The sequence below is a fragment of the Cervus canadensis genome, chromosome 1 (genome assembly GCF_019320065.1).
Source record: "Cervus canadensis isolate Bull #8, Minnesota chromosome 1, ASM1932006v1, whole genome shotgun sequence".
NCBI lineage: Eukaryota > Metazoa > Chordata > Mammalia > Artiodactyla > Cervidae > Cervus > Cervus canadensis.
The window spans coordinates 33,022,779-33,046,396 of NC_057386.1; the positions used below are offsets into that span (position 1 = coordinate 33,022,779).

The 23,618-nt window shown below is 61.3% G+C and overlaps 2 protein-coding genes across 13 annotated transcripts; both read right to left on the reverse strand.

The window, feature by feature from the left end:
* Positions 1-355: 355 nt before the first annotated feature.
* On the reverse strand, positions 356-1,401 carry TMEM88 (transmembrane protein 88). Its single transcript, XM_043475059.1, has 2 exons — positions 1,109-1,401; positions 356-998 (listed from the first exon to the last, which is right to left on the reverse strand). The coding sequence occupies exons 1-2, from the start codon at positions 1,316-1,318 to the stop codon at positions 729-731; spliced, it is 480 nt and encodes a 159-aa protein (XP_043330994.1). The 5' UTR covers positions 1,319-1,401; the 3' UTR covers positions 356-728.
* Positions 1,402-1,606: 205 nt separating this feature from the next.
* Positions 1,607-23,373, reverse strand: KDM6B (lysine demethylase 6B). 12 transcript variants are annotated; one of them, XM_043475037.1, is made up of 24 exons: positions 23,225-23,373; positions 16,362-16,478; positions 11,366-11,485; positions 10,968-11,110; positions 10,734-10,875; positions 10,401-10,499; positions 10,089-10,308; positions 9,888-9,980; positions 9,643-9,804; positions 9,354-9,560; positions 8,916-9,260; positions 6,649-8,834; positions 6,409-6,535; positions 6,175-6,280; positions 5,127-5,332; positions 4,938-5,002; positions 4,785-4,856; positions 4,540-4,688; positions 4,301-4,415; positions 4,022-4,209; positions 3,722-3,863; positions 3,326-3,452; positions 3,069-3,239; positions 1,607-2,957 (listed from the first exon to the last, which is right to left on the reverse strand). In XM_043475037.1, the coding sequence occupies exons 5-24, from the start codon at positions 10,868-10,870 to the stop codon at positions 2,934-2,936; spliced, it is 4,941 nt and encodes a 1,646-aa protein (XP_043330972.1). In that variant the 5' UTR covers positions 10,871-10,875; positions 10,968-11,110; positions 11,366-11,485; positions 16,362-16,478; positions 23,225-23,373; the 3' UTR covers positions 1,607-2,933. The 12 variants fall into 12 exon arrangements, with proteins under 12 accessions (XP_043330972.1, XP_043330963.1, XP_043330961.1 ...); XM_043475028.1 differs by having other exon boundaries at positions 1,607-3,239; XM_043475026.1 differs by having other exon boundaries at positions 1,607-3,239; positions 11,366-11,489.
* Positions 23,374-23,618: the final 245 nt, after the last annotated feature.

The window sequence follows — 23,618 nt, forward strand, 5'->3', positions numbered from 1 at the left end:
CCTGCTCCGGAAGGCCCATTGTTTCCCTCTCCGGCCTGGCAACACCGAGTTCCTCTTAAGCTGGGGTCAGAGAACAGACTTGGGTCCCCAAGGGGAGCAGGGCAGGCGACAGAGGCCGGGCCCCCTTCACTCTTATTGGTGAGAAAGTGCCTTTGGGGTCAGGGACAGAGCTCTGGGGTCTGGCCAGGAAAAGCGGGCTAATGCGATAAGGGAAGGCCAGGAGACTTAAGGATGCTCCGGCCTACGAACTAGAGCTACCCCCACCCCCCACCCCTTTGCTGTTTCCTGCTCCTGGGCCGTTTCAGGAATGATAGTGTTTGTGCCTTCCCTCTGTTCACAGGATCCCAGGACTGCGTTCAGTTCATTAATTCTTTATTGATGTGTGATGACTCCTTCCCCTCCAACCTCGCCATCCCCCCTCCCCGCCCCCCAGTCCGTAAATACTAGGAGCAGCACCGGAAAAGGAGAGCACCAGCGAGGTCTATTCACAGGGGGCTGGGGGGATGCAGGGTCCAGCCCAGATGTTCAGGTTTCAGATATGGGTAGTGCGACGAAAGTGGCATTTCAGGGTGTGGCAAATTTTCACCAGAATTGAGCCAACAGATGTTCAGTTCCCTAAGGGGATGCTGGACCGGGTTTAGGCACGAGTGAGGGCAGGGTAAGCTTCAAGTCCTTGGGCCGACCGGGAGGGAGGGCAGTCGTCAGGGTAGTTCTTGACTCGAGGGTCCTCAGACCCAGACCTTTCCTGAGGTTGGAGCAACCTGGGGCCCTGGCGAGGACCGGGCTGGCCGCGGCTGCGGGTTGCGCCGGCGCCGGTAGAGGGCTCGGCTGTAAGGCACGAGGCAATCGGCCAGGCGGAGGCGCAGGCAGAGGCGGCGGTAGCTGGCCAGGGCAAGCACGAGCAGCGGCACGAGGAGCAGGAATCCGGTAACCAGCAGGGCTGTGAAGCCCGGGTCCCGCAGGTGCGCGGTGCAAGGGGGTGCCTGGGAGCGAAGGAACTGTGGGAGGAGAAGCAGCGTGAGGCCCAAGCCAAACAGCCCGGCCCGGCGAGGCTGCGGCCCACAGACCCCGCCGCCACCCTTCCCAGACAACGCGGGCGCATGCTCACCTGGGAGTGGCATAGGAAGCCAAAGCCTAGCATGGTGACAGCGGGCAGCAGGATGGTCCCCAGCACCAGCGCCAGCAGGAGAAGGTTGAAGGCGGCCACCAGGAGATTCTGGGCCGTGACCAGCACAGCGCAGGCCCAGCAATCCAGGGGGTCCCGGGGCTCTGGGCCGCCGCCGGGAACCGGTCGCTGCGCCCCGGGGACATCCGCCATGGCCCGCCTGGCTCCCTCCCGCCTGGGCCGCGGCCCTTATAGTCCTCTTTCCTGCCCCTCCCCCGGCCCAGCCTCTCCCCACCCCACCCCCCCTTATCCTGGAATGCGACTCCAGGATTAGGCACCCCCCCATACCAAGGAGAGACCGGAGCTCTGGACATTCCACAGGCGCCTCCGGGGAGGGGCTCCCCTAGCCGGGGTCTGCGCAGTCCTTCCCCATCAATCACGGTCTCGCTGCCCTCCTCCCAGGGTTCTCCCTGCTACCACTAGCACGTTACCGAAACAGGATTTTTTTTTTTCTGATTTTATTTTTAATATTAATATTCTCACACAAAAATCACCGAAAATAAGGGTAGGGTTGGGAAGACCCCTCTGCCCCTGGGGCAGAAAGACAGTGCAGTGCGAGGGGGCGGGACTGTAAATCCCCCACCCCTCCGCAGCCCCAGCGTGGAGGAGAAAAAAAACAAAAAACCGACAAAACGAAAATAGAGCCCCAGAAACTCATCCCGGGGTGTCCCTGCCCCAGTGAGGCCCTGGCCTGGGCTGTTTCACGCTTAAAAAGAAAAGAGGGGAGGGTGGGGTGGTGAGGGGAAGGTCCGTGATTTTAAAATTGGCCGGGGCTGGGAAGGACGGGGTTCCTTTTCCTCATAGTTCTTTCTTTAAAACTTTAAAATTTTTTTCATTTTTTTTCTTTTTCTTTTTTTTACAAAATACCATTTCAGTTCCCACTTCTTCCCCTACAGTACAGGAGTCGCTCACCCTCAGGCGTGGTTGGGGTCGGGTCGGGAGTGGGGGACTGGTCCGAGAAAGTGCAGGACGTAGGGGGAGGGGAGCGGGTTTGAGCACCATGAGAACCCGGCTGGAGCCGCGGGCGGGCGGGTGGACGGGCGGAGACGGTCGGGCCGGGCCCGGACACACACTAGGGCGCAAGGAGAGCCCGGCAGCGGGCGGTCCCTGGAGGGGCGGGCGGGATGGCTTGGGGTGCGGGAGGTCGGGTTTTCCCAAAAATGAATAAATAGAGGTGAGTGGGACTGTTATAAATTAAAAACCAAAAAACAAAAACAAACAAAAAAAAAACCCCAGAAAATACAAATCATAACCAAGTGAATAAACAAGAGACATGTACAGGGGTCACAGCTAGCATTGGAAGTAAAAAAGGAGGTTCAGGGGGAGGGGTAAAGCCCATAGAAAGAATCTCATTAAAAACCTCGGCTGCCGTAACGTCTATGTACATACGCGAGCCGCGTGCGTCTGCGCCGGGCGGGCGGGCGGGCGGCTGGCAGGCGTGAGGGAACCCGTATGTGACCCCCGCCGCCGCCGGAGCCTGGTCCTTGTGTCTGTTGCTAGAAAGGCCAAAGTCGGTGAGGGGAGGCGCTGGTGGGCGAGGGGCTGCCAGCCCCCTCCCCCGTCTCCCATTTTTTTTCCTTTTTTTCCTCATATTTGTTTAAAAAAAATTATTTTTTCTTAATAAATTAAGTGAGGGGAGCTGCCAATGGGGTGGAAGGGCTGGGCCCGACCCCCTTCCCGGCCAGAGGCGGGACCTAGGTCCAGCCCAGGCGTGTGCTGGTGGCCCCGCGGCGCCCGCAGGGCGGGCGGGCGGGCGGGGCGTCCGGCCTCATCGCGACGTGCTGGCGGGGGCCTGCGGGAGAGAGTGGGCGGGGCTCAGGGGCGCGGTCACCCACCCCCGGGCCCGCCCCGGCGCCCCCAGCGGTCCCCGCCTGCCCGTCCGCCCGCCGCGCGGGGCCCTCACCAGCGTGAAGGCGTCATAGGCCTGCGCCAGCTCTTCGGTGCGGTACTGCTCCAGCACCACCACGCCCTGCAGGCCCGCGCTGCGGCGCCGCGCGCACGCCTCGCAGTGCACCAGGTACGTGTTGCGGCTGCCGTTCTCGCTCGTCACGAACAGGATGTTGAACACCTCCACCTGCGGCGGGGAGGGGGCGGCGGTCACAGAGAGGGAGGCCCAAGGACAGCGCCGGCCCGCAGGGAAGCGGGGACGGGGGCACTCACGTCGCACTCGTTGCAGTAGTAGGCGGGCTCGTCCTTGACCCGGCCCTGGTAGGCAATTTTCTTCCCGGCCCGCACCAGGCTCTCCCGCTGCACCTGGCAGTGCTTCATGGACTGCAGGAGGCAGAACCTGCGGGTGGGGCGAGGGGATGATGGGGCGGGCCGGGCCTCCCCGGTCACCGCCCGACACATCCCTGTCACAGGAGAAATTTCATGTACTCAGACTGCGAGAGAACAAAGCTTCTGGGGCAGGGGCCTTGTCAAACGACCCAGCACAGCAGCCCCGCAGGACCGACCCAGCGGAGAGGTGGCTGGAGGAAGGGGTGGAACCAAGAATTGTTCTGCGGGCCAGGTCGGATGGGGATGGTGGGCTCCCTCCCAAACAGGGCCCTCCCTCACTTGATCATCTTGAACAAGTCGGGGTCGCTGATTTTGACCGTGCGAGCCACGTTCCAGGACACGTGAATCATGGGCACAATGGATTTGACATTCTTCACCTCATTCCACTCATATCGTTCCAGGGCCAGCTGGTACTGATAGGCTGCAGGCCAAAGAGGATCACAAGTGACCAACAGCTCCAGCCAATTGGGCCGCAGCCCTGGAGCCCTCCAAGCCCACCCCTCTACAGGGCTCACTCCCCAGGGACCCAGCCCCTCGACGCTGAGTGGCTCACCCCACCACCTGGCACCACTCTCTCACCGGTGAGGGGCCCCACGTTCCAGGCGATGTTGTTGCACCAGCCGGTGGCCTGCACCCAGTGCACGGTGCCCGCGTTAATCCACACCAGGTCTCCGGGGCGCTGCACGAAGCGGTACACAGGGATGTTGGAAGCATAGAGATCATCCAGGATTGGCCACCAGGAACCCGTCAGGTAGTCCACGCCGTGCCTGGAGGGGAACCACAGGGTCAGATGGAAATCTGGGGATCCAAGGACGGGACGTGGGGGCTTATCTAGTTGGGGAGGAAGGTGGCCCGCACCGGTCGCAGAAGGCGCTGATGGTCTCCCAGTAGTGCTCGTGCACCGCGAACCACTCGCAGTCTCCTGGGCCAATGTTGATGTTGACCGAGCAGAAGTTGTTGTTCTCTTGATGGCCTGCAGGGGGCGACAGAGAACTGCACGGTCAGTGGGAGCTGAGCCTGCGTAGCGCGACGAGCCCGCCCTTGGGCGCTCATTGGTTTACAGAGGAGCGCCAGCGGCAGCACTGCTAGGAGCGCACCTGGCGTTCGGCTGCCGGGCACCTTCATGTACAGCTGCACCGTGTTCATGCCCAGGATGGTGTGGCCCACGTGGCTCAGCATGTTGCCCGTGGAGGTGACCCGCATGAAGGCGGGCAGCTTCAGCAGCTCCTGCAGCTGGGGCTTCCACCTGCGGAGGCGAGGGGGCAGCCAGGTGAGCGACTACCTGGACTTTGCCCACCGGTTGGCATTCCCGCCCCAGCTGGCTGGCCTCAGCCCCACTGACCGCTTAGCATCGGACAGGTCGATGTTGGTGCCAAACTTGATGATGTGATGGTTCTTCGGGTCTGGTGCGCTGCTGCAGGAGTGAAGTGCACAGGTTGGTGGGGAAGTGCAGGGAAGGGAAGGAGTCATGAACGGCAGGGGCAAAGCGTCCTACCTAGGAGGGGTTCCTGTGGTGCTGTCCGGCTCCTCTGACTCCTCGTCCTCACTCTCCTTCTCCTCCTGCTTGGCCACAGGGGTAGGCAGGCCTGGGTCAGCCACCTTCCTGGGGTCTGCCCACCACAACCAGGGCTCCAATTCCCCTGATCCCACACCCCCTGCCTCTGCCTGCATGGGCAGCTCTCACCTGCAGGGATTCCTGGAAGGATGAAGCCTGGTACTGCGCGTACTTGGCGATGGTGGTGTGGGAACGGGAGCTCTCACAGGGCCAGATCTGTCGTGTACCTGTCAGGTCCCAGTTCTCATCCGAGGGCTGCTGCACCTGGGTGCGCACCTCCACTGTGTGCTCCCCACTCGCCTCCACCAGTGTCTTGGTGGAGAAGAGGCCCAAGTCTGCAAGGGAGGGCGGAGCAGGGAGTGAGGCCCCAACTCACCCTGTCCCTTCTTGCTCCTCACACCTCTGACGGGGTGGACACAGGCTTCTCAGAGCTCGATCCAGAAAGCACAGATGAGAACCCTAGCTCCTCATGAAGCTGGGAGGGTTGGCCCTCCCTGACCTGGCCTTTACCTGGATCAGAGCCAACCCCCTTTCTCCCCCTGCTGCTCGGTCCCAGCCCCTCCCCCAGAGTCCTCATGTATGCATGAGACCGCACATGCAGAACACTTGACACAGTATATGCTCAATGAAGAACAATTTCTTTAAATTATCACAGGATCCAATGAAAGTTTTCTTTCTGTCAAGTGAAAGCTTAGAATTTGCTTCAAGTAAAAGTGAAGAAAGGGGAGGATATGTGGGTAATGGAGAGCTACAAGTATAGAAAAAACAAGACTGATTTTACAATTCTGTATGGTTTCCCTTTACTTTTGTATCTGTTTGAAATTGTGTACAATAAAAAGTTGAAAAAGACGAAAGCCCTAAACCAGGAGGCTTCTCAGGTTTTGTACAATCTGTATTCTTCAGATCCTTCATCACCAAGAAAACCATAAATGACTCTTAACCAGATCCTGAGATCCATCCCCCTTTCCACTTGCCTACCGCTGGGTTCAAACAGAGGGAAGGGAAGCCTGAAGTCAGCTGACCCCCCCACTCAGAGCACTCGTCAAATACGGCTTACATGTGACTGAGGAGAGCTCACTATAGCTGTGGTCCGGTCTTCCAGAGGAGGGACCCTCAGAGGTCCCCAAAGTCCCAGATCCTTGCAGCCCTCCCCACACCTTTCTACCCACACACTCACTGAGCCGAAGGGAGCCTGCCAGGCCCCGGATCACGGTGATGGGATTTCGAGGGTCTGTACAGAACTGCAACAGCACCGGAGAGAAGGCATCCCGTTTGCTTTCCAGCTGAGGGACAACCAAGGAGACAGGGCTGGGGTCAGAGCCCTGTCCTAGGCTCAGGGCACCCCAACAGCCCCAACCCTGTCCTAAAATTCACAGGCAGGAGCGGTTCTGAGCATACAGGGCACACGTACATAGATGCTGGGTGTGGGTGGGTTGAGTTTTTCCCGGGGCAGCTTTTCCTCAGTGTTGATCTTCGGTTTCACAGACTGGGCAGGGGACAGGTAGGACTCTCGAAACTTCCCTTTCACCTTGGCGTTCCTGTGGAAGGACAGCGAAATGATTAAAACACAAATATCAGTAGGCTGGGTAAGGGGCCCTCCTGCCAGGCCAGGCCAGGCCAACACCCTCCTAGGTGACAGCCCCCAACTCACTTGCTGGCACGCACAACGTCAGCGGCACAGTGGCTGATGGTGAGGTCTGCCATCCGCAGCCTCCGCTCTTCCACCTCGGAGGCGATGAAGGTCTCCTTGTCACCGCTCTCTACCTTGATAAGCCGGATCTTCAGCTCCTTGGGGGGCCCTTCACTGAGCGAGCGCAGCTTCAGCATGTCAGCCCGGCTGACCCCTGGTGGCCCTGGAGCTTCCTCTCGAGCCTTCTTCCCAGGGGCAGGGGCTGCCGGGGGTGTGGGCTGGGCAGAGGGGGCAGGGACCGGTGGAGGGCCCGGAGCTGTGGGTGGTTTGGCCTTGGAGGCCCCACCAAGATCCGGCCGGGCTTTCTCCCGACCCTGGATCTCCTCGCTCTGCAGGTCCAGGTTCCCCAGCACCCTGCGGCTCTTTTCTTTGGGGGCCTTGGCCTTGGCCTTGGCCCTGCCCTCACGGGGCCGCCGCCCCACACTGTCCTTGCAGGCCCGCCTGTGCCGCCGGTGCTCTTTCTGGTGCTCCTTCTGCCGCCGCTTGCTGCTCCCGGGTCCTGCAGCGGCTGCCACCCCAACACTCTCCTCCTTGGCCGGAGCTGGAGGCAGCAATCGCTCAGCTCCACTGTCCACTGCATCTGCTGTGTCCACCAGGTCTGCAGGGTCTGTGGCGCTCCGGCCTACCCGCTCCACAAGGGTCTCACAAGCCCGACTGATCTCTTCTAGCACCTCAGACTCAGAGCGAGCAGGGGGCAGAGGCAGGGGTGGGGGCGGCGGGGCGGGGGCCATGGGGCCTGGGGCTGGCTCTTCGCTGGCCCTGCGCTCCCGGGCCCACGGCCCGCCTGAGGTAGAGAACTGAGATGACGAGGAAGCGGGGGGCTGCGGGGAGCCCTGGGCGCTCGGGGCCGCTGAGGTGGGCGGCGGGGCGGTAGCACCTGATGAGGGACCAGGGGAATACTGAGTGGCGGGCAAGGGCCCAGGCCGGGTGGGAACAGCGGCTCCAGTCCCTCGGTAACAGTACTTTTGTCCCTCCAGCACGGAGGCCAAGGACTTGAGCAGGCTGGCCGGGTTGGCTGGTGGGGGGAGCGGGGGTGGCGGCGGCTGTGGCTGGGGTGGTGGGGGGAACTTGGCTAGAGGCGGCGGTGGTGGCAGGGCTGGTGGCTTCTTCTCCTCTTCCTGGGTGGCTGTGGTGGTGGTGGTGGTGGTGGTAGCGGCGGTGGCAGCAGTGGTGGCTGGGGCTGTGTCGGTGGGGAACGGAGGCTGCAGAGATGCAAAGGGCTCCTTCAGAGGAGGCGGGGGGACGGGGACCGCGCCTGCCTCTTGTTGTTGCTGCTCCTCCTCCTTGCGAATAGATTCATCCAGCATCTTCATGATATTAGCCAGCCCATCAGGTAGGATCTTGAATTCAGCTGGCTCCTCAAACTGGTCCTCCAGAGGGGTAGGGGGGAAATCAAAAAGTCGAGGGCCTCGGGCAGGCAGCTCCCCCACCCTGGGCGGCACAGGCTGGGGGGTTTTATTCAGAGGGCCTGGGGATGGCCCCGGCCCCACCTCGGGGGTCTTTGGGAAGGAGACCCTGGGCCGAGGGCTCTCCGGGCGCCTGAAGCTTCCTGAGGTATTTTGGTGGCAAGAGGAGGGAGGGGCTGAAGGCAGGGCAAGAGTCATGGGTGCAAGGGGTGGGTCCTGGGGGCTCAGTGTGGGGCTGGGGGGTCGGGGAAGGGGGTCCATACTTCTGGCCAGATAAGGAGGTGGGGGGAAGGACACAGGCCCAGTAGGGCTGCTGCTGTGGCTGCCATTGTTGCTGCTGCTGCTGCTGGTGGTTGGGGGAGTGGGAGGGGTGTGCGAATCCTGAGTGCCCACAGAAAAGCGGGGGGCCGGAGGCCCCAAGAAGCCCTCGCGGTGGGGAAGTGGGGGAGGGGGAGGGCGGGGGCGTCCCTCAGCCCCGAAGAAGAGCTCCTCTAAGATCTCTCCATCTTCACGAGCTGCCCGGCAGGCTGGGCCCTTCAGCCAGGCAGGGGGTGGTGGGGGGCGTAAGAGGCGGGGACAAGAGGGTGGAGGAGGCGAGGCGGGGCCGGGTGGCAGGGACAGGTGGGGAGTGGCAGCAGGAGCCGCCAGGAAGGGTTTCCGACTACTGTGTGCCGAGGGCCCCAGGCGGCCTTGGTGAGAGGAGACCTCCAGCGCGGGCGTTTGGTAATGGTCAGCGCCGGTCTGCAAGAGGAGCAGGGTCGAGGTCAGAGGGCTGCTCCAGGCACAACACCCCACCCCCCGCCACCTGTGGCTGTCACTCACAATGCCTGGGCTCGGCTCCACACCACGGGGACCAGTGTTGTTGCTGCTGCTGCTGCTGCTGCTGGTGGTGCCGGGGAGGCCGGGGGGCCGGGAAGGGGCGTAAGGCACGCAGGCGGTGGTTGCTGCTGGTGAAACGCTGGAGTCCATCCGCGACCTCTGAACTCTGCTCTCTCTAAGGTCACTTCCGGGGAGACGGGTGGCAGGCGGGCAGCCATGGCTCTCTGCTCCTGGGGGGCGGGGGCCTGGGCCTGGGGGAGCAGCCGGGACCAGCCGGTGGCCAGGGGGGTGAGCAGGATAAGCTGGAGCCGGGTATGGATATGGGTGAGGCAGCGAGTGCCGCTGCTCCTGTCAGTGAGAAATGAGAATACCGCATGAGAAGTGGAGAACACGGGGACCAACCTGTAGCTGAGAGGCAAGCGGCCACAGAGGGGAGCTCACCTGGCGCTCTGGGGGTGCTAAACCCTTGCGCTCGGGGCCCCAGGCATCTCCATGAAGGGTACTCCACAGCCCTGGCTTGGTCAGCTGAAATGGAGGGCTGGTAGCTAGGCCAGGCAGAGGTGGGGGAGGGGGAGGGGGTGGTGGTGGTGGTGGTGGTGGTGGTGGCAACGGTGGTGGAGGCAGCGGCAGCCCTGGGGGAAGGCCCGTCTGGAAGAAAAGAGAATGTGAGAGTCCCACTCCTCACCCCAGCCCTGCCCGCTCACTGCTGACCACCCAGGTGCCAGCATACCTGCTCAGAGCTGCAGCCTCTCCTGCGCTTGCCGCCAGGGCTGAGCCCCTCCTCCCCCGAGGGGCCTGAGAGTGCTGCGGGAGGCACAGGCTGCACCACTGGGGGTTCAGCAGCTCGTTTCACTGGGGGACCCCCCCGCTTGGCCCCGTAGTTCCGTTTGTGCTAAGGACAAAAAGGAGAGAGAGAATGGTGCAGGCGCAGACCAGGCCGGCCCTCGTCCCTAGCACACCCAGCCCCAGCCTCACCTCAAGGTGCAGCAAGTTCCACACTTGCTCCAATGGGGGCAGGACCTTGGGTCGGTGCTGGCAGGACCCAGCGTGAAAGTTCCAGAGCTGGGCCTGAGAAGGTGGGGGGAGAGTGCAGAGGACAGGGCAGAAGCAGATGTAAAATGAGGGCCCTGAGTCAGAACTCACGACCCGAGCTCCCTGTGTCCCGCCTCATCCCACCTGCTGGAGTCGGCCGACCCGGGGGCCCAGCTCAGCCAAGCTTCCTCCGTATCGAAGGGCGCTGTGGTAGCAGCGGACGGCCTCCTCACTGTCATGCTCGGACTCGTAGAGCTGCCCCAGCTGCTCCCACAGCCCTGGCTGGGCTGGCTCCCGGAGCAGCGCCTGCACACAACCGTGCAGGGACTCCAGCTTCCCATGGAGGGGTCTTGGGGTGGGTGTCCTACAGAGCAGAAGGGGAGGGGAGGTGGTGAGGCTTGAGGAACAAGGCCCAGCCTTACCTCCCACCCCCAGCACCTTTCAAACCTCACTCACCCTGGAGCATAATACGGTTTGTTCGGGTGCCCAGAGCTACTGCCGTGTGAAGGGGGTAGGGGAGCAGACAGTGGAGGCTGCCCGAGGCTGGCAGAGCACCTGGAGAGAGAAGGGCTCTGTTAATCTACAGCAAGGTGGAACAATCCTGTCTCTCTCTACCGAGGAAAGAGGAAAACTGTGAGGGAAAAAAGAGAAAGCAGCTGAGGGCTACACTGAGGTCCACCAGACGGACAGCAGAAAAGAGGGATGGCACCAGATGGATGACAGAGGCTGAGGAGCAGAGATGGGAAAAGAAAAGGAGTGCCTGGAGGCAGAGACTAAACAAGTTCTCACCTGCCTCCAGGCAGCCATGCGCTCCGAGGAGGGGGATGGGGGGGGCAGGAGCTCCAGGCCCCAGCACAGCTCAAGCCCCCAAGGGCAAAGGCTTCCCGTGCAGCGCGGGCCCCTGGAGGGTCCACTGCCCGATGCATCCAGCCTAAATCAAGGAGAAGAGATGATGATCCTACGGGGGACAAAGACTGAGTTGTCAGGGTACACACAGCCGAGCTGGGCCCAGTCTTCCCTTACCAGGTCAGCAGTGGCCCCAGGAGCCCTGGAGATAGGGCACGGCCCCCTGCCCCAGCTCCCTGGGGCGATGGTCCCGCTCCAGCCGCTCTGACAGGAGTGCCCACTGCTCCCAGAGAGTCGCCCAGGGCTTTTCACAGCCAATTCTACGGAGAGGAGAGGAAAAGGAGTGAGGTGAGCTGGCCAGCACACAGTCGGGGCCGCCGGCTGTGGCCCTTATAGGTCTCTGATCTCCGCAGAGATGACTATCCCCGAGGAGCGGTCCACCTGGCCTATGGAACCCTCAGAGGCCCAGAAGAGTGGAGCACGCGGGAGGGCAAGCCGGGATGAAGGGGTGGCTGCGCAGCCAGGTTTCCAGGCGGGAGCCCCGGGGGCCGAGCTGCAGCGCGGCGGCCGCTTACCCGGCCTCCGTGGGAGCGTCCTCTCCCGGCGTCGGCGAGCTCCGGAGACCTGACCAATCACAGGATTTTCTCTCTCCCCAGAAAGCCAATCATCACCCGTGTCTCCGCCTCAGTAACAGCCTGGCTGGGACCAATAGGAGCAAGGTTAGCCCGGCCGCTGCCGGGGGAGGAGGGGCGGCGGAGCCGGTCAGACGGGCTCTGCCCGGGGTGACCCCAACGTGACCCCGCGGCTCCCACCTAGGGTCTCCATCTCCAAGCTGACACTCAACCGGGCAAGGCAAGCGGAGCCTGTGACCCATGCGGGTGAAGGCGGCGGGTCGCACACTCGGGCCACCCTGGAGCATGGAGCTACCCGCAAGTCCCACGCGCCCACAGAGCCGCCGGTAGTCCGAGCTGGACCGCCCGAAACGCCCCCTGCCCTGCCGCCCGAGACGAAAAGCTGGCACACGGATGCACAAGGCCGACATAGGCGTCACTCCCCCTCCTCACTTCATCTCGCCCAGCCTCTGACCTCCCCACCCTCTAGGAACTGCTTAGGGCTGGCGACTCAGGGCAACTTCTATGGCACACAAACCCGCCCGCGCCGCGATCTGCGCGCTCCACCCCCCACCCTTGACCCCCATCCCAAAACATGGTCAAGTCCCCAGCTTCATACCCAGTTCCTCCAGCTCCACTTCCCCCGGCTCTGTAGGTCTTCAATACCAACCGACCCCCAAAACCAAAACCCCCCTCTAATCCCCCAACTTCTGAGAAGTCGCGCACTGCGGTCCCGAGTGGCCCCTCTCGCGTGGCTCCCGTATCCTCTATGCCCTTACCCGCCAGGGCCACGCGGTTCCCCACGGCCCACGTGGCCCCCGCCCCCCAAGGGAGGGGGGATTTCGGGGGTTGCCCGTGACGTGGCTACTTGCGCAGCGGAAGCGGCGTGTGTAAGAGTACGGGGGGGGGGGTGTCCTTCGGGAGGGAGGAGGGCGGGGCCCGCCAGGCGGTGACATCACCCTTGTCCCACTCTCACCGCCCACTCCCTTAAAGAACCCAGAACCCGTTTCACTTCCTCCTTCACCCCGCCCCCCAACCCTTTCCCGTCGGTGCGGGCTAGACCCACGAAGGGAGCAGTGCTCCCATTCCTGGGCACCTTCCCTTTAGCCCCAGTTCTTCCTTCTCGCCTCTCCGAGCCCAGGATCACGGTCCCCTCGCCGCCTCCTCGCCTACCCGGCGTCCCGGCAGGTAGGAAGCCGGCTCCGCTCCAGGATCGGTCCATTGAGAGTCTAGAGTACAAAGAGCTGCGAGAGGCGAGTGTAGAGTACAAAGCGGCGGGGGCGGGGCCAGCGCTCCAGCTGGAGCTAGCGCCGGGCAGGAAGCCGGGGGAGAACGCGCGACTAGGGGCTGGGGGCGGCTGGAAAGTTCGCCTTCGCCGAGAGAAGTCTGCCCTGTGGGGAAATTTCCACCCAGCCCACAAGGGCAGGCAGGTTTCTGGTGAAAACAGTCCACCCTCCGCAGGGCAAGGTCATCTATTTGCACGCAAGCGCTTGGACCCCACAGGTCCCCGGCGAGCCCTGGCAGGCGCTGGGGCTCTGCGGACCCTTTCCGCGATTCACGCGGAGTTTCGGTCAGAACTCTCTCCTCACCAAACAGCCTGTATGTCAGTTACCAAGCCCCGGATCAAATACAGCGCTTAACTGCGGTCAAGCATAGCCCTGGCCAGTTGCCCTGACCCAAGTCCTCGGACTCATGGACTAGACAAGGGAAAACGGGGAACCGAGGGTCCGGACCTCAGAGGAACAGACCCCCGACTGGGAAGTGGTGCCGAGGGCGCTGCCAGTTACCAGGAAATGCAACTTCCCCTTCTGCGATGATGACACTTCCCCTCTACCACTTCCCCTTTCCCACGGGGAACTGACTCAGCTTTCCCTAAAACAGCCAGTCCCGTCCTCCAGCTCCTTTCCACCTCTGTCCACAAACCCCTACGCCGGTATTCGGAATACAGCAGCCCTCTCTCGAGAACAAAAACTTCCTGTACACTAAACACTCACTCACTCTCGCCGACCACCTCGGGTCCTTGTCCCCACCCGGGACCCAGGCTCCTGACTTCCCACCCGCCTCCTGTACAAAGCCCTCCCTCGCGGTCTGATTCAGGCTTGGTGTGGGGGAGCGTGAGTCACCCAGAAAACCTTCCCCTTATTCCCACTGACTCAGCCCCCGCCTCCCTGAACACACACAGACACACACACACAGTCAGAGGCAGACACAACTCAGCCCACACACCGCTCCCCACCGGTCCCGCGGAATTTCCCCTCTCGTCTTCCCCCACGACGGCCCCTCCCCGCGCCGGGCAGCCCCGACGCCGCGCTCACACCTGTTCCCCAGCGGCCGGCAGCCGGCCCGCGGTCCACTCTCACCTCCACTCTCGCTTTGGGGCAGGAATAGCCCGCCCCGACTCCCGCTGTCCGTACTAACCCAGGGGACGGGACAATCACTAGCAGGCACAGACACCCACAGGCTCTTCAAACACAGATGAGAGGCAGACGCACGCGGCCAAAGCCAGGCTGGGAAGACGGTACACTTCTGGGCAGGCATTCCAGCCTCTCCCGTCGGACCCACAGTCCTGGGAGTCAGCCGCTCCGAAAGGGTTAACTCTTCTCCTGCCGAGGCCACGCCCTCTCCATCCGGGCACTCCCGGCTAAGCCCAGCTCCGCCCCCTCCATCCGGGCTCTGGACTCGGGGACTTTAACCGGCCCCCCTCCCCCTAGAGCCCCGAGAGAGACCCACTCTATCAATCACACCCACTTAACTCTCTGGGCGCGAGGCTGGAGGAGCCGCACACCGCTCCAGCCGTGCGGGATGAGGGGCCAGACGTGAGCACGCAGATTCACGTGCCGGCCAAAGACAAGACCCCGCAGATAGGGTATTACCGAGCAGGCCGTCAGCAGGCACGCGGCACGCGCGAGGAGGTGGAGCCGGCCCGGGAACCCTGCCGCGTTCCGCTCGCTGTCAGGCCCCGTTCTGCCTGGCGGCAGCGAGGGGTTACAGCTCGCTTCTTACCTGGGGGAGGGGGAGGCGAGGGGAGGGCCGCCGGCTGGGGCTCCGCTGTGACTCAGCCACCCCGGGCAGGCCGCCCGCTCGGGATTCCCTTCCCCAGCCTTCCCCCGCTGCTGGCCCCTCCCCGCCCCTCACCGAGAAGTGACAGTGCCGGCCCCGGCCCGCTGTGTGTCACTGCGAGCCTTGTGTCTGCCTCTGACTGGACCGCTGTGTTCACCAGTCTGTCTGACAAGGTCGGCAGTGTGTGGGCCCCGGTGTCTGTCTTCGTGCGCACCTGCATATCTGCTCATCTTGTCTCCTTCAGTCCTTGTCTGACGCGTTCCTGTCATTACGCCTGTCTACACGGTCTGTGTGTCTGCCTGGCTCCTGTCTCGGTCTTTTGTCTGGGACTGCCTCTGCATCACTTGCGTGATCACGTGTGTCTCTCTGCACATGCCCTTCTGTGTTTGCCTTCATGTTCCTGAACAGAGTCAGGGAGACACTGGAGCAGGCTGACCCTGCTGACTCCTCGCCCCACTCCCCCGCATCGTGATGTCTTGCTGGATCAGTGAGCCTTCTGTTTTGAGTCAAGTATTTAGAGGTTTGCCTGCCTTCATTTGTGGAGCTTCCTAGGTGGCTCAGTGGTAAAGAATCCGCCCGCCAGTGCAGGAGATGTGGGTTTGATCCCTGGGTGGGGAAGATCCCTTGGAGGATGGCAACCCACTCCGTAGGCTACAGTCCATGGGGTTGCAAAGAGTCAGACACGACTGCGGGCACAGGCACTGCCCTCATTTAAGTTACGTCCTATTCTTCAACAAACTATTCTTCAACAACCGTGCTTATCCTCCCAGCTCCTTGTGGCTCCCATTGTGATGGTTAATTGCTAGCATTTAGTGAATACTTAGTACACACCAGATACAGTGTTAAGCACTTTATAGACATTTTTAAAAACTCCTCTCTAGAACCTCATGTCGTACTACCCCATTTTACAGATGAGGAAACAGGCTCATCGAGGTTATATAACTTGGTCAAGTCCTTGAGTAAGAGCTAGGCTTCTTTCCAGAGCCACTTTCTTACCACTATTCTATAATGCCCTGTACTATTCCCTGTTGGTTTTATCCTCACAGGACGTTTCCGGGGTCAGCCTGTCCCTCAGCTTTCCCCAGTGTTACCATCCCAAATGTCTCATGTCCTCTAGAGAAGATGTAGGTAGGAGGCTGTGCAGCATTTCTCAGAAGCCGTCAGTTTCTTGGCCATGAAGCTCACTCAGTTAACCCATTCAACGCAATTCCTCTGAGGCACCCCAATGTGCCAACCATCTTGCCAAACAATGAGAGATACACAGAAGGAAACTCTCAAGTCCCACTCAAAACAGTATTACTGAGTAGTGGAGATGAACAACACGCACTTAAGAGAACTGAAGTCTCGAGCTCAGGTATAATTTCTTCTGTAGAGTGGGGAGGGGGCAGAGCAGGGCCTTAGGCAGAGAACTGGCAGGAGGAGACAGGTAAGCAGAAGAGGCAGGTTTTCGTGACAATGGCCTCCAGTATCTAATTCAGTTTCCAATCACCCTCCAGAAGCCAAGCTGTTCAACAACTCTTACCGGGGCAAAGCCCTTCTCATTCCAAAGAGAAGAAGAAAAAAAATCCCTCTAGCTATCTTATCTCTACTTTCTGGCTTGCAAACCCTAGGTTAATTCAATAAGTAACCGAGTTGAGGCACTTGGGGAGGGGGTAGATTTTTTGGTGGTAGTTAAGAGGCTGGTGAAGTACAGGGATGAACCATTCACAGGCAACAGAGGGGAGCACCATAAATGAGGAAGACTGAACCACTCAATCACCACATGGTGGGGGGATGCTCAGAGTTGGACTGGACCATTCTGAGGAGTGGGCATGATCTAGATCATACCAATCTTTCTTGCATGGGGTGCAGAGTTGGGACTGTTGAGGGGAGGTACTGCATTGCTCAGGGCAGGACTTACCAGGTGGAGTTTGGTGTGCCCTGTCTCATTGGAACCAGTGTCCCAGCAGTAGGGTGCAGCAGACCACAGTGGGTGAGGTGGGTGGTACTACGGGGCTGGCATGGTGCCTGGGGGAACCTAAAAGAAAAAAGTCAGTTAGAGGTGGGACCTCCCAGGATGGAGAATTTTCCTGTGCCCCCTATCCCCTTATTGAGGAGAAACCTGGCTCTGGTGGTCAGATGGGATGAGAGAATCGAATCTGTTTCCATGGCAACCAGAAAAAGCCAATCCAAGAGCCTTCCCCTTTAGGAAACAGCCTGGACCAGGGAGTGAAGGCACATGCTACAGCACCGGTGTTAAGTTCACAGTGGACACCCAGCCCATGATCCCTCTTCTGAGTGGACCTTCCTACTGAGAGTTCCTGGCCCCAAAGTAGTCCCAACCACCTCGGACATCTCACCCAAGTCAGCTTCAGCCCTGGCCTCAGGCTTGCAGAAACTCTTCCTTCAGTGCTGCCTCCTCCCTAACCTTATCAAGACACCAGTCAACCCCACCCTCTGGACTCTGCCCCCTTGCCTTCCCCCAGGCAGGTGCAGGCAGGTCGTGGTGAGCAGTACAGGTGGCCAGACTAGATGAACGGGCCCAGCAGGGAGAAGCCTTCCTCCTCAAGGACTGTGACTCCAGGCCTGGGTCTGGAAGTGGCCTCTGCTGCAAGCCTCCCTTCCATCCACCCATCAAGACCATATCCTGTTTCCCCATCACCTCCTTCCTCTCTGTGGCCCAAGAAGGCGATAGGGGCCCACTCCCTCCCCTCCTAACTCTCAGATACAAGAAGGTAGGTGTCTAGGTCCAGGGCCAAGAATCAGGTATCCATCCAGGGGTCACACCTGTCTGCCCTCACCTCAAACTCACTCCTCAGGGACCTGTTTTCTGCCCTCTTAGCCACAGTTCTCTGCCCTTAAGGACCCAGACACTTGGGCTCAGCATTTAGCCTCTCCACTCTCTGGCTTTCCAGCCCCCATTCTTCCCCCTGCCCCAGAGACTCAGGCCACCAGCCCCCAGCCCCCAGCCTCCATGATGCAATGTGCTGCAAGCTGCTTCAGCTGCTGATGACACTGCCCCCAGGGAGGTGCTATTTCTGACCCATGCAAGGCCCCTCACCTGGCCAGGGTAGTGGTCAGCTGCAGGCTAGGGAGGCCAGGCAGGCAAGGTCCTTCTGCTGGGGAAGGGAGCTTGAGGCTGGAACCCTCCAGGACAAGGACTCTCAGAATGTGAGACCAGAGAGTAAGTGTGTGTATTTATGTGTGTGCAGTCTGTAGCATTTGTATATATGGTTATGTTGGGGGAGAAGGGAATGCTGGGGAGAGTCCAGCCTAGAAAATGGGGAGTGGCAGGGCTTAGGACTGACCAAGAGGAGAAATGAGGGGCATCCAAGGGGGTCAGCAGGGTGTGTATGGGGTGTCTTGGACACCAGAGTGGGGGAAGGGCCAACAGCCATTTAAAGGGCCAGCCCCAGAGCTTTAATCCCTCACCAGTCCTGGCCCCAAGCCGGAGGCTGTAATTCATCTGTCCAACAGCTGGGGTGGGTGTGTGTGTGGTGGGGGGGGCGGGGGCATGTGGACGGGAAGGGGGAGCTGGGGGAGGGGCTGGGGCTTTCTTGTGCACAGAGCCAAACAACAAAAGGGGGAGCTGAAGGGCCAGCTCCAGTGTGCCCGGCCGGCTGCTCACCTGCAGACCTGCCAGTGGCCCCCACCTGGTGGCTGACGGACTCGGTAGTTTAGACTCCAGGATTCTGGCCAAGGAGTCCCTGAGCCCAAAGGTGGGGCCCTGGAGAAGGCCCAGGCTGAGTGCCCTCCAGGCAAGCTGTCACCCTCCGTGCAGGTCCCAGCCGAAGCACTGTCCCAGACCTGGCAGGCCCGAGACAGATTCCGCCTCAAATGCCCTGCTCGCCAGCCAAGCCTCCCCAGACAAGGCCTGCCGGCTCCCTCTCCAGCTGGCCAAGGGTGGCAGCGGCCACACCAAGGCTGTCCCTTTAAATCATTACCACCCCTGATTGTGTGGACGAACAGAGGGCCCTGCCCCCCAGGCAGGCGGCTGGCCACCTCCCCCCTACAAGTCCCCAGAAATGTGAGGGCCATTTAAAGGGACAACAGACAGGCAGCCGGTCTCTAACCGCCCCCGCCCCCACCCCAACACAGTCACAGCCCCTTTCGCCCTCAGACATACAGCCCCTTGCCCCTCCAGAGGGCCCCCCAAATTCCGGTTCTCTCCCCACCCCCTAGAGACTGCTAGAAGGAGAAAGGGGGCCAGAGTTGGGGGGCGGGGAACTAGGGGAGCGAGAAAAGGACAGGGACTCCCTCCTTCCTCAGAGCCCCAGGGGATAGATAGGTCGGAAGGAAAGCAAAGCCTAGAGAAGCGGCCAGACAGAGCCCCGAAAGGTGCCGCGGGCAGACCTGGGGTGCACAAGCTGTCGGCCAAGGGGAAGGGAGTCAGGCTGCACGAGACAGCGGCGCGGCCAGTGGGCGACTACCCCAGGTGGGGAGATGGAACACCGAGGGCCACGGGGAAAGAGGCAAGCCCGGGGGAAACGGGGAGACGGAACCGGGGAAAGGGGTCACAGGGAGGGTGTGGAGGAAAACCCGAGGGGAGGGCGAGCCAGGCCGGGGTTACCTGCTGGGTGTCTGTCCCCCGGCGGTGCCCCCGGAGTCCGGGTAGGGAGGGGGGGAGCAGCAGGGGGGGGAGTGGGGGCTGGGGGGGCGGGGGAGACGGTCCCTCCTCTGCCTCCTGGGCCTGCCCCGGCGCTTGCAGCCTCGGCCTCCCTCCCTCCTCCTCCCCGTCCCTGAGTCCCGGAGTCAAACAAAGAACTGTAGCAGGCTCTCCCCAACCCCCTCCCTCCTCCTCCTCCTCCTCCTCCTCCTCCACCTCCTCCTCCCCTCCCTCCCTCCCCACCAGCATGCTCCCTCCTCCTCCCTTCCGGTCTCTTCCTTTAACTACTCGCCCCCCCAGCCCCCTGCACTAGTCTCTCTGCCCACCCACCCGAACCTTTTACACACCCCTCAGCCAGCCCTGTCCCCGCAAAGGAAACTGTAGAGTCAGTCCCTTGGCAAAATTGAAAGGCTCCAGAGAACATGGGAGGGGACTGGGGTCTTGCTCAAAAATCAAGAACCACAATACAATTATTTTATTTTCACAGCCAGAGGAATAGTCTTAGCTGTCTCTTCTCCAAGAAGGGGGGAAAAAAATAATCCCAAAGAAAGCAATACAAATCTGAGGAAAGCCCTCATCAAATAAAGTGCACAATGCAGGGGAAGCTAATCCCCAGCCCCCTTCCCCCCCACCGACCACATTAGCACACACTCTCCACTCCTCCCTGACCCACTCCTAAGGTCTTGGCCAGTTTGAAGCAGGCCTACCAACCAGAATAATAAAAATAACTGACAGCATTTAAAAATAATAAGCATTTCATGACAAGCATTCAGTGTTCATTCTGTGCCAGGCACTGTGCTAAGTGCTTTGCATAAATTATCTCATTTTTTTCCCTATCAACTGCCTAGAAGGTAAGTATTGATATTTAAATTTTCCAGACTAAGAACAGGAGGCTCAGAGAGGTTGTGACCTTTCCAAGTTCCTGTAGCCACTAAGTGGCAGAGCTGAGAATGGAATCCAGGTCTGATCTGACAACCCAAGCCCTAAAGGTACATGAAAAGAGAAACCAATTTTTTCCAATACCATAAGCAACCCCAGGACTTAACTCAATAGAGAAGGGCCGCCGTAGCTATCAATTGAGTCCCCTTCCTTCAAGAGAGAGATCCACACACCTACACAGAATAAAGACCCTGACTTTTCAGTCTCATATAGTTTCTTGACCCGTCTCCTCAATGGTGGGGGTGGGGTGCCACTGATTAAGGTCAGGGTTGAGCTGGCGTCCAGATGTATACCACACAGCTCTTCTCCAGGGGACTGGCAACCACTCCCACTTCAACTCAATACAGGGGTAGGGACCATGAGCCTCTTGGCAATGCAGCAGGTGGGAAAGGAAAAAGACTGCTGGGAGGCTCTTTCCAGGGTGTACAGGGGGCTTGGAGAGAAAGCTCTTCTGTGCCAATCTAGGGAAAAGTAAGCCAAGGTTCGCTTAGCCCAGCAAACGGGCAAAGTCCACCACACCACACCCGTGCCCCTCCCCCTCAAAAACTCCAGGCCAGGGTTTCCCACCTGCAGGACGCTAAGGCCAAGGGAAGGGAGGAGGGAGAAAGATGGCACGGGGCTGCAGCTGGACTCGGGGCGGAGGTTGTGGTGGGGGGAGGGGGCTGGAATGGAAAGGGGTGGAGGCCTCATCGCCTGGCAACTATCCCAGGGCACGTGCACGGGTGACATCATCCCAGGCCACCTTTAACACAGACCTTTGACCCCGAGGGGCGGAGAGGAGCCGCGGGCTAAGCTTCCTGGGAAATAGCCTCAGGAATTCTGGGAACCCAAAAAGGAGAGGAAGGAAGGAACCCAGGCGTCCCGCCCTTATCTTTTGCCCCCTACGCGGCTCCAATCCCAGGGACTTGGGCCTCTCGGCTCCTCCTCTCCGCCTCCAGCCCTGACCTCCCAACCCACATTTCTGACGGAGTCCCGACACGCCTCTGAGATACTGTGCCTTCTCTCTCCTAGGCGAGATCTCGCGTGGGGGGCGGGAAGTGGGGGGCGGGGGCATCAGGTCCCGCGGGGCTCCGTCTCCCATCAGCGGGATCCCCTGTGCCCAGCCGGCCGCCAGCCGGAATCTGTCTGGGTCCCAACTCCCCTGCCCCTCCCCGCGCTGTTCCAGGGCGGAGTCTATGGAGTTGAAATCAGGACACGGCGAGAGGGAGAGTTATATAACTGGGAGAAGCCGAGAAGGACGAGTGAGGACCGGGAGAGACAGCCCGAAAGGAGCCGAGGGAGGTGCAAAGAGCACCGGGGCGAGTGGGGAAGAAACGTTAGGGATGGGAAAGATTTCGGTGCACATCAAAGGGGAGGAATTCACGCGAAGACGGGTTGTGATGGTCCGGGAAGAGTCACCTGGGACGTCCGGGGCTTCCCCGCAGTGCCCTTCCCTGCTGCCAACAGCAGCCGGGCCCGAGCGCGTGAAGCCTCGGGAAGGGGAGCTGATACTCGTTCGGTTCCTCTTGGGGAGGCAACTTTAGCCAGAGCCCGGGACGGCAGCGGCGGAGCATCTGGGGCCGGAAACCACAGCTCCGCCCAGCCCACCTGGGAGAGTGGGGCGCCAGCTGGGGTGGGGAACAGGTAGCTGGCTCCTCCCACGCCAGGCTGGGCATTAACTGCTTGAGACCCCTAGGAAGAAGGCTAGCGGACCCAGACGTCTGGGTCCCCAGAGGCTGAGAAGCGCAGCCCGGTACTCGTTTGCTAACCGAGTCTCTAGAAAGGAGAAAGGGGGGAGCGCGGCGAGTCGCCGCGCAAGCGCAGGGTGGGGTACTCGGGCGCGTGCGGCGGAGGGAGGGGGGTGGGCGCGAGCGTGTGGGAGTGCACGTGCGGGTCCCGGGCAGCTCCCCGCTCCCCGCCTCCACCCCTCACCTCCCCTCTCCCTCTTCCTTTCGCTCTTCGATGCCTCCTCCACATTGGCTGCCAAGGCCCTGATGTCAGGGGCAGCCGCTGGAGCGGATTGGGCGGACGCGCGAGTTCGGGAATCCGGCCCCTGAGTCTAGCTCTCCAGTTACTCTGGCAACAGGGCAAGCAACCCCCAAGAGGGAAGGGGAGCGGCGCTCATCGCCGCTCCTGGGTCCCGCCTCCCTCCGGACTCACGCCGAGTCCGTTTCTGTGGCAGCGCAGCTCGCGGCTCCCCGGCTTCCTTCTAGGGCTCTCTGTCTCGAGAACCTGGCGACCTGCCCTCGACCTTCGTTCGCCGCGGTCTCCCAGCCCCCCACCCTGCCAACTCCCATCCTAAGTCAGCCACAAGCCGCAGCCGACAGGAAGCGAATTTCCGTTGCTTAGTAACCTGCCCGCGTGCCCCCTCCCCACTATTTACCCCAGATCGGGGAGGCGGAGACTGAGCCCCGAGCCCCTTTCCCGCCCCTGCCCTTCGCCCTCCCGCCCACAGTTTCCTGTGAGGGGGCCGAGATGACAGGAAGTCAAACAGGCACCTCAGCCCACCTTTCCCTCTGGCCCGGGCAGGGGGCTTCGGCTGTTTTCAAGGCCACATCCCCCACCCCAGAACTCTGAGTCGCGCTGTGCGCGTCTCGCTCTCGCCATCTCGCGGCTACGTAGCGAAGGTTCAGTGGAGAAGGACCCGACCTGGGTGAGAGCTCGGAACGGGAGGTGGCAGAGCGGGGGTAGGACCGGGGATGGGGAGACTAGCGCGGTGAGGCCGAGTGCAGCGGGGTGAGGTGCCACGGAAGGGATGGGGCGAAGGCTACCGCTGGGAGGCCGTCGGGGATGCAGGTGTGAGAGTCACAGCTGAGGCTACACACCTCATCCGTGGGAAGAACCAAAGGGAGGCTTAACGCGGCCCCGGGACCTGAGACACATCCCTTTCTGACCACACCCGCCCTCAAGAGTCCAACTGCAAACCCTGACCTTTAGTCCTGCCCTTCAAAGAGGGACCACAACGCCGCGCCCCCGCCCTAGTGTCGGGAAGGGGAATCCCAGCCCAAGAGGGACAGGGAGTCCTTTCAGGCCCCCCTCAACATCCGGAACCCAAGACATCTGCCGCCCAGTTCTTCGCTCACGCCGCCCTACCCTTTTCTAGAGGATCCAGATGTCCTGCACCCAGTCATCTTCCCAGGACCTCTCCAGAGACCCGAACGTCCATCCTCATCTCTACCCCTCCTGCGCCTCAGGCGTCCCGCCCCCCCTGCGCCGAGACGGTTTCCCTCTTTCCAGACGCCCTCGCGGCTCCCCGTTACCTGGCTCTGGGGTGTCCCAGGTGTTCAGGTTCCCCAAGGTCGCCCAGGGGGTCGAGCGGCCCCCCCTTCTCCCAGGCCGGGGCTGGGGGGGCCGCTCCGCCCCGTGGCGCAGTTGGATTTTCCAACACAAACACCGCCCCCCCACCCCCCGCGCCCCAGCCCCGCCCCCTTCTCATGGTCCCGCCCCTTCTCGCGCCGGAGTCCCTTTCCCGGGCTCCGCCCCGCTTTCTGCCGGCCCCGCTCGCCTCTGCACAGGTGCCGAATAGGATGCCGAATGCGGGGTGCAGGGTTCAAGGTGCAAGGTACGGGGTCCAGCACGGATCCCTGACTGACAAACCCCTATTCCATTTGGATCACGCGCCCTTCCAAAGTAAGCCCCGCCCCACCAGCTCGA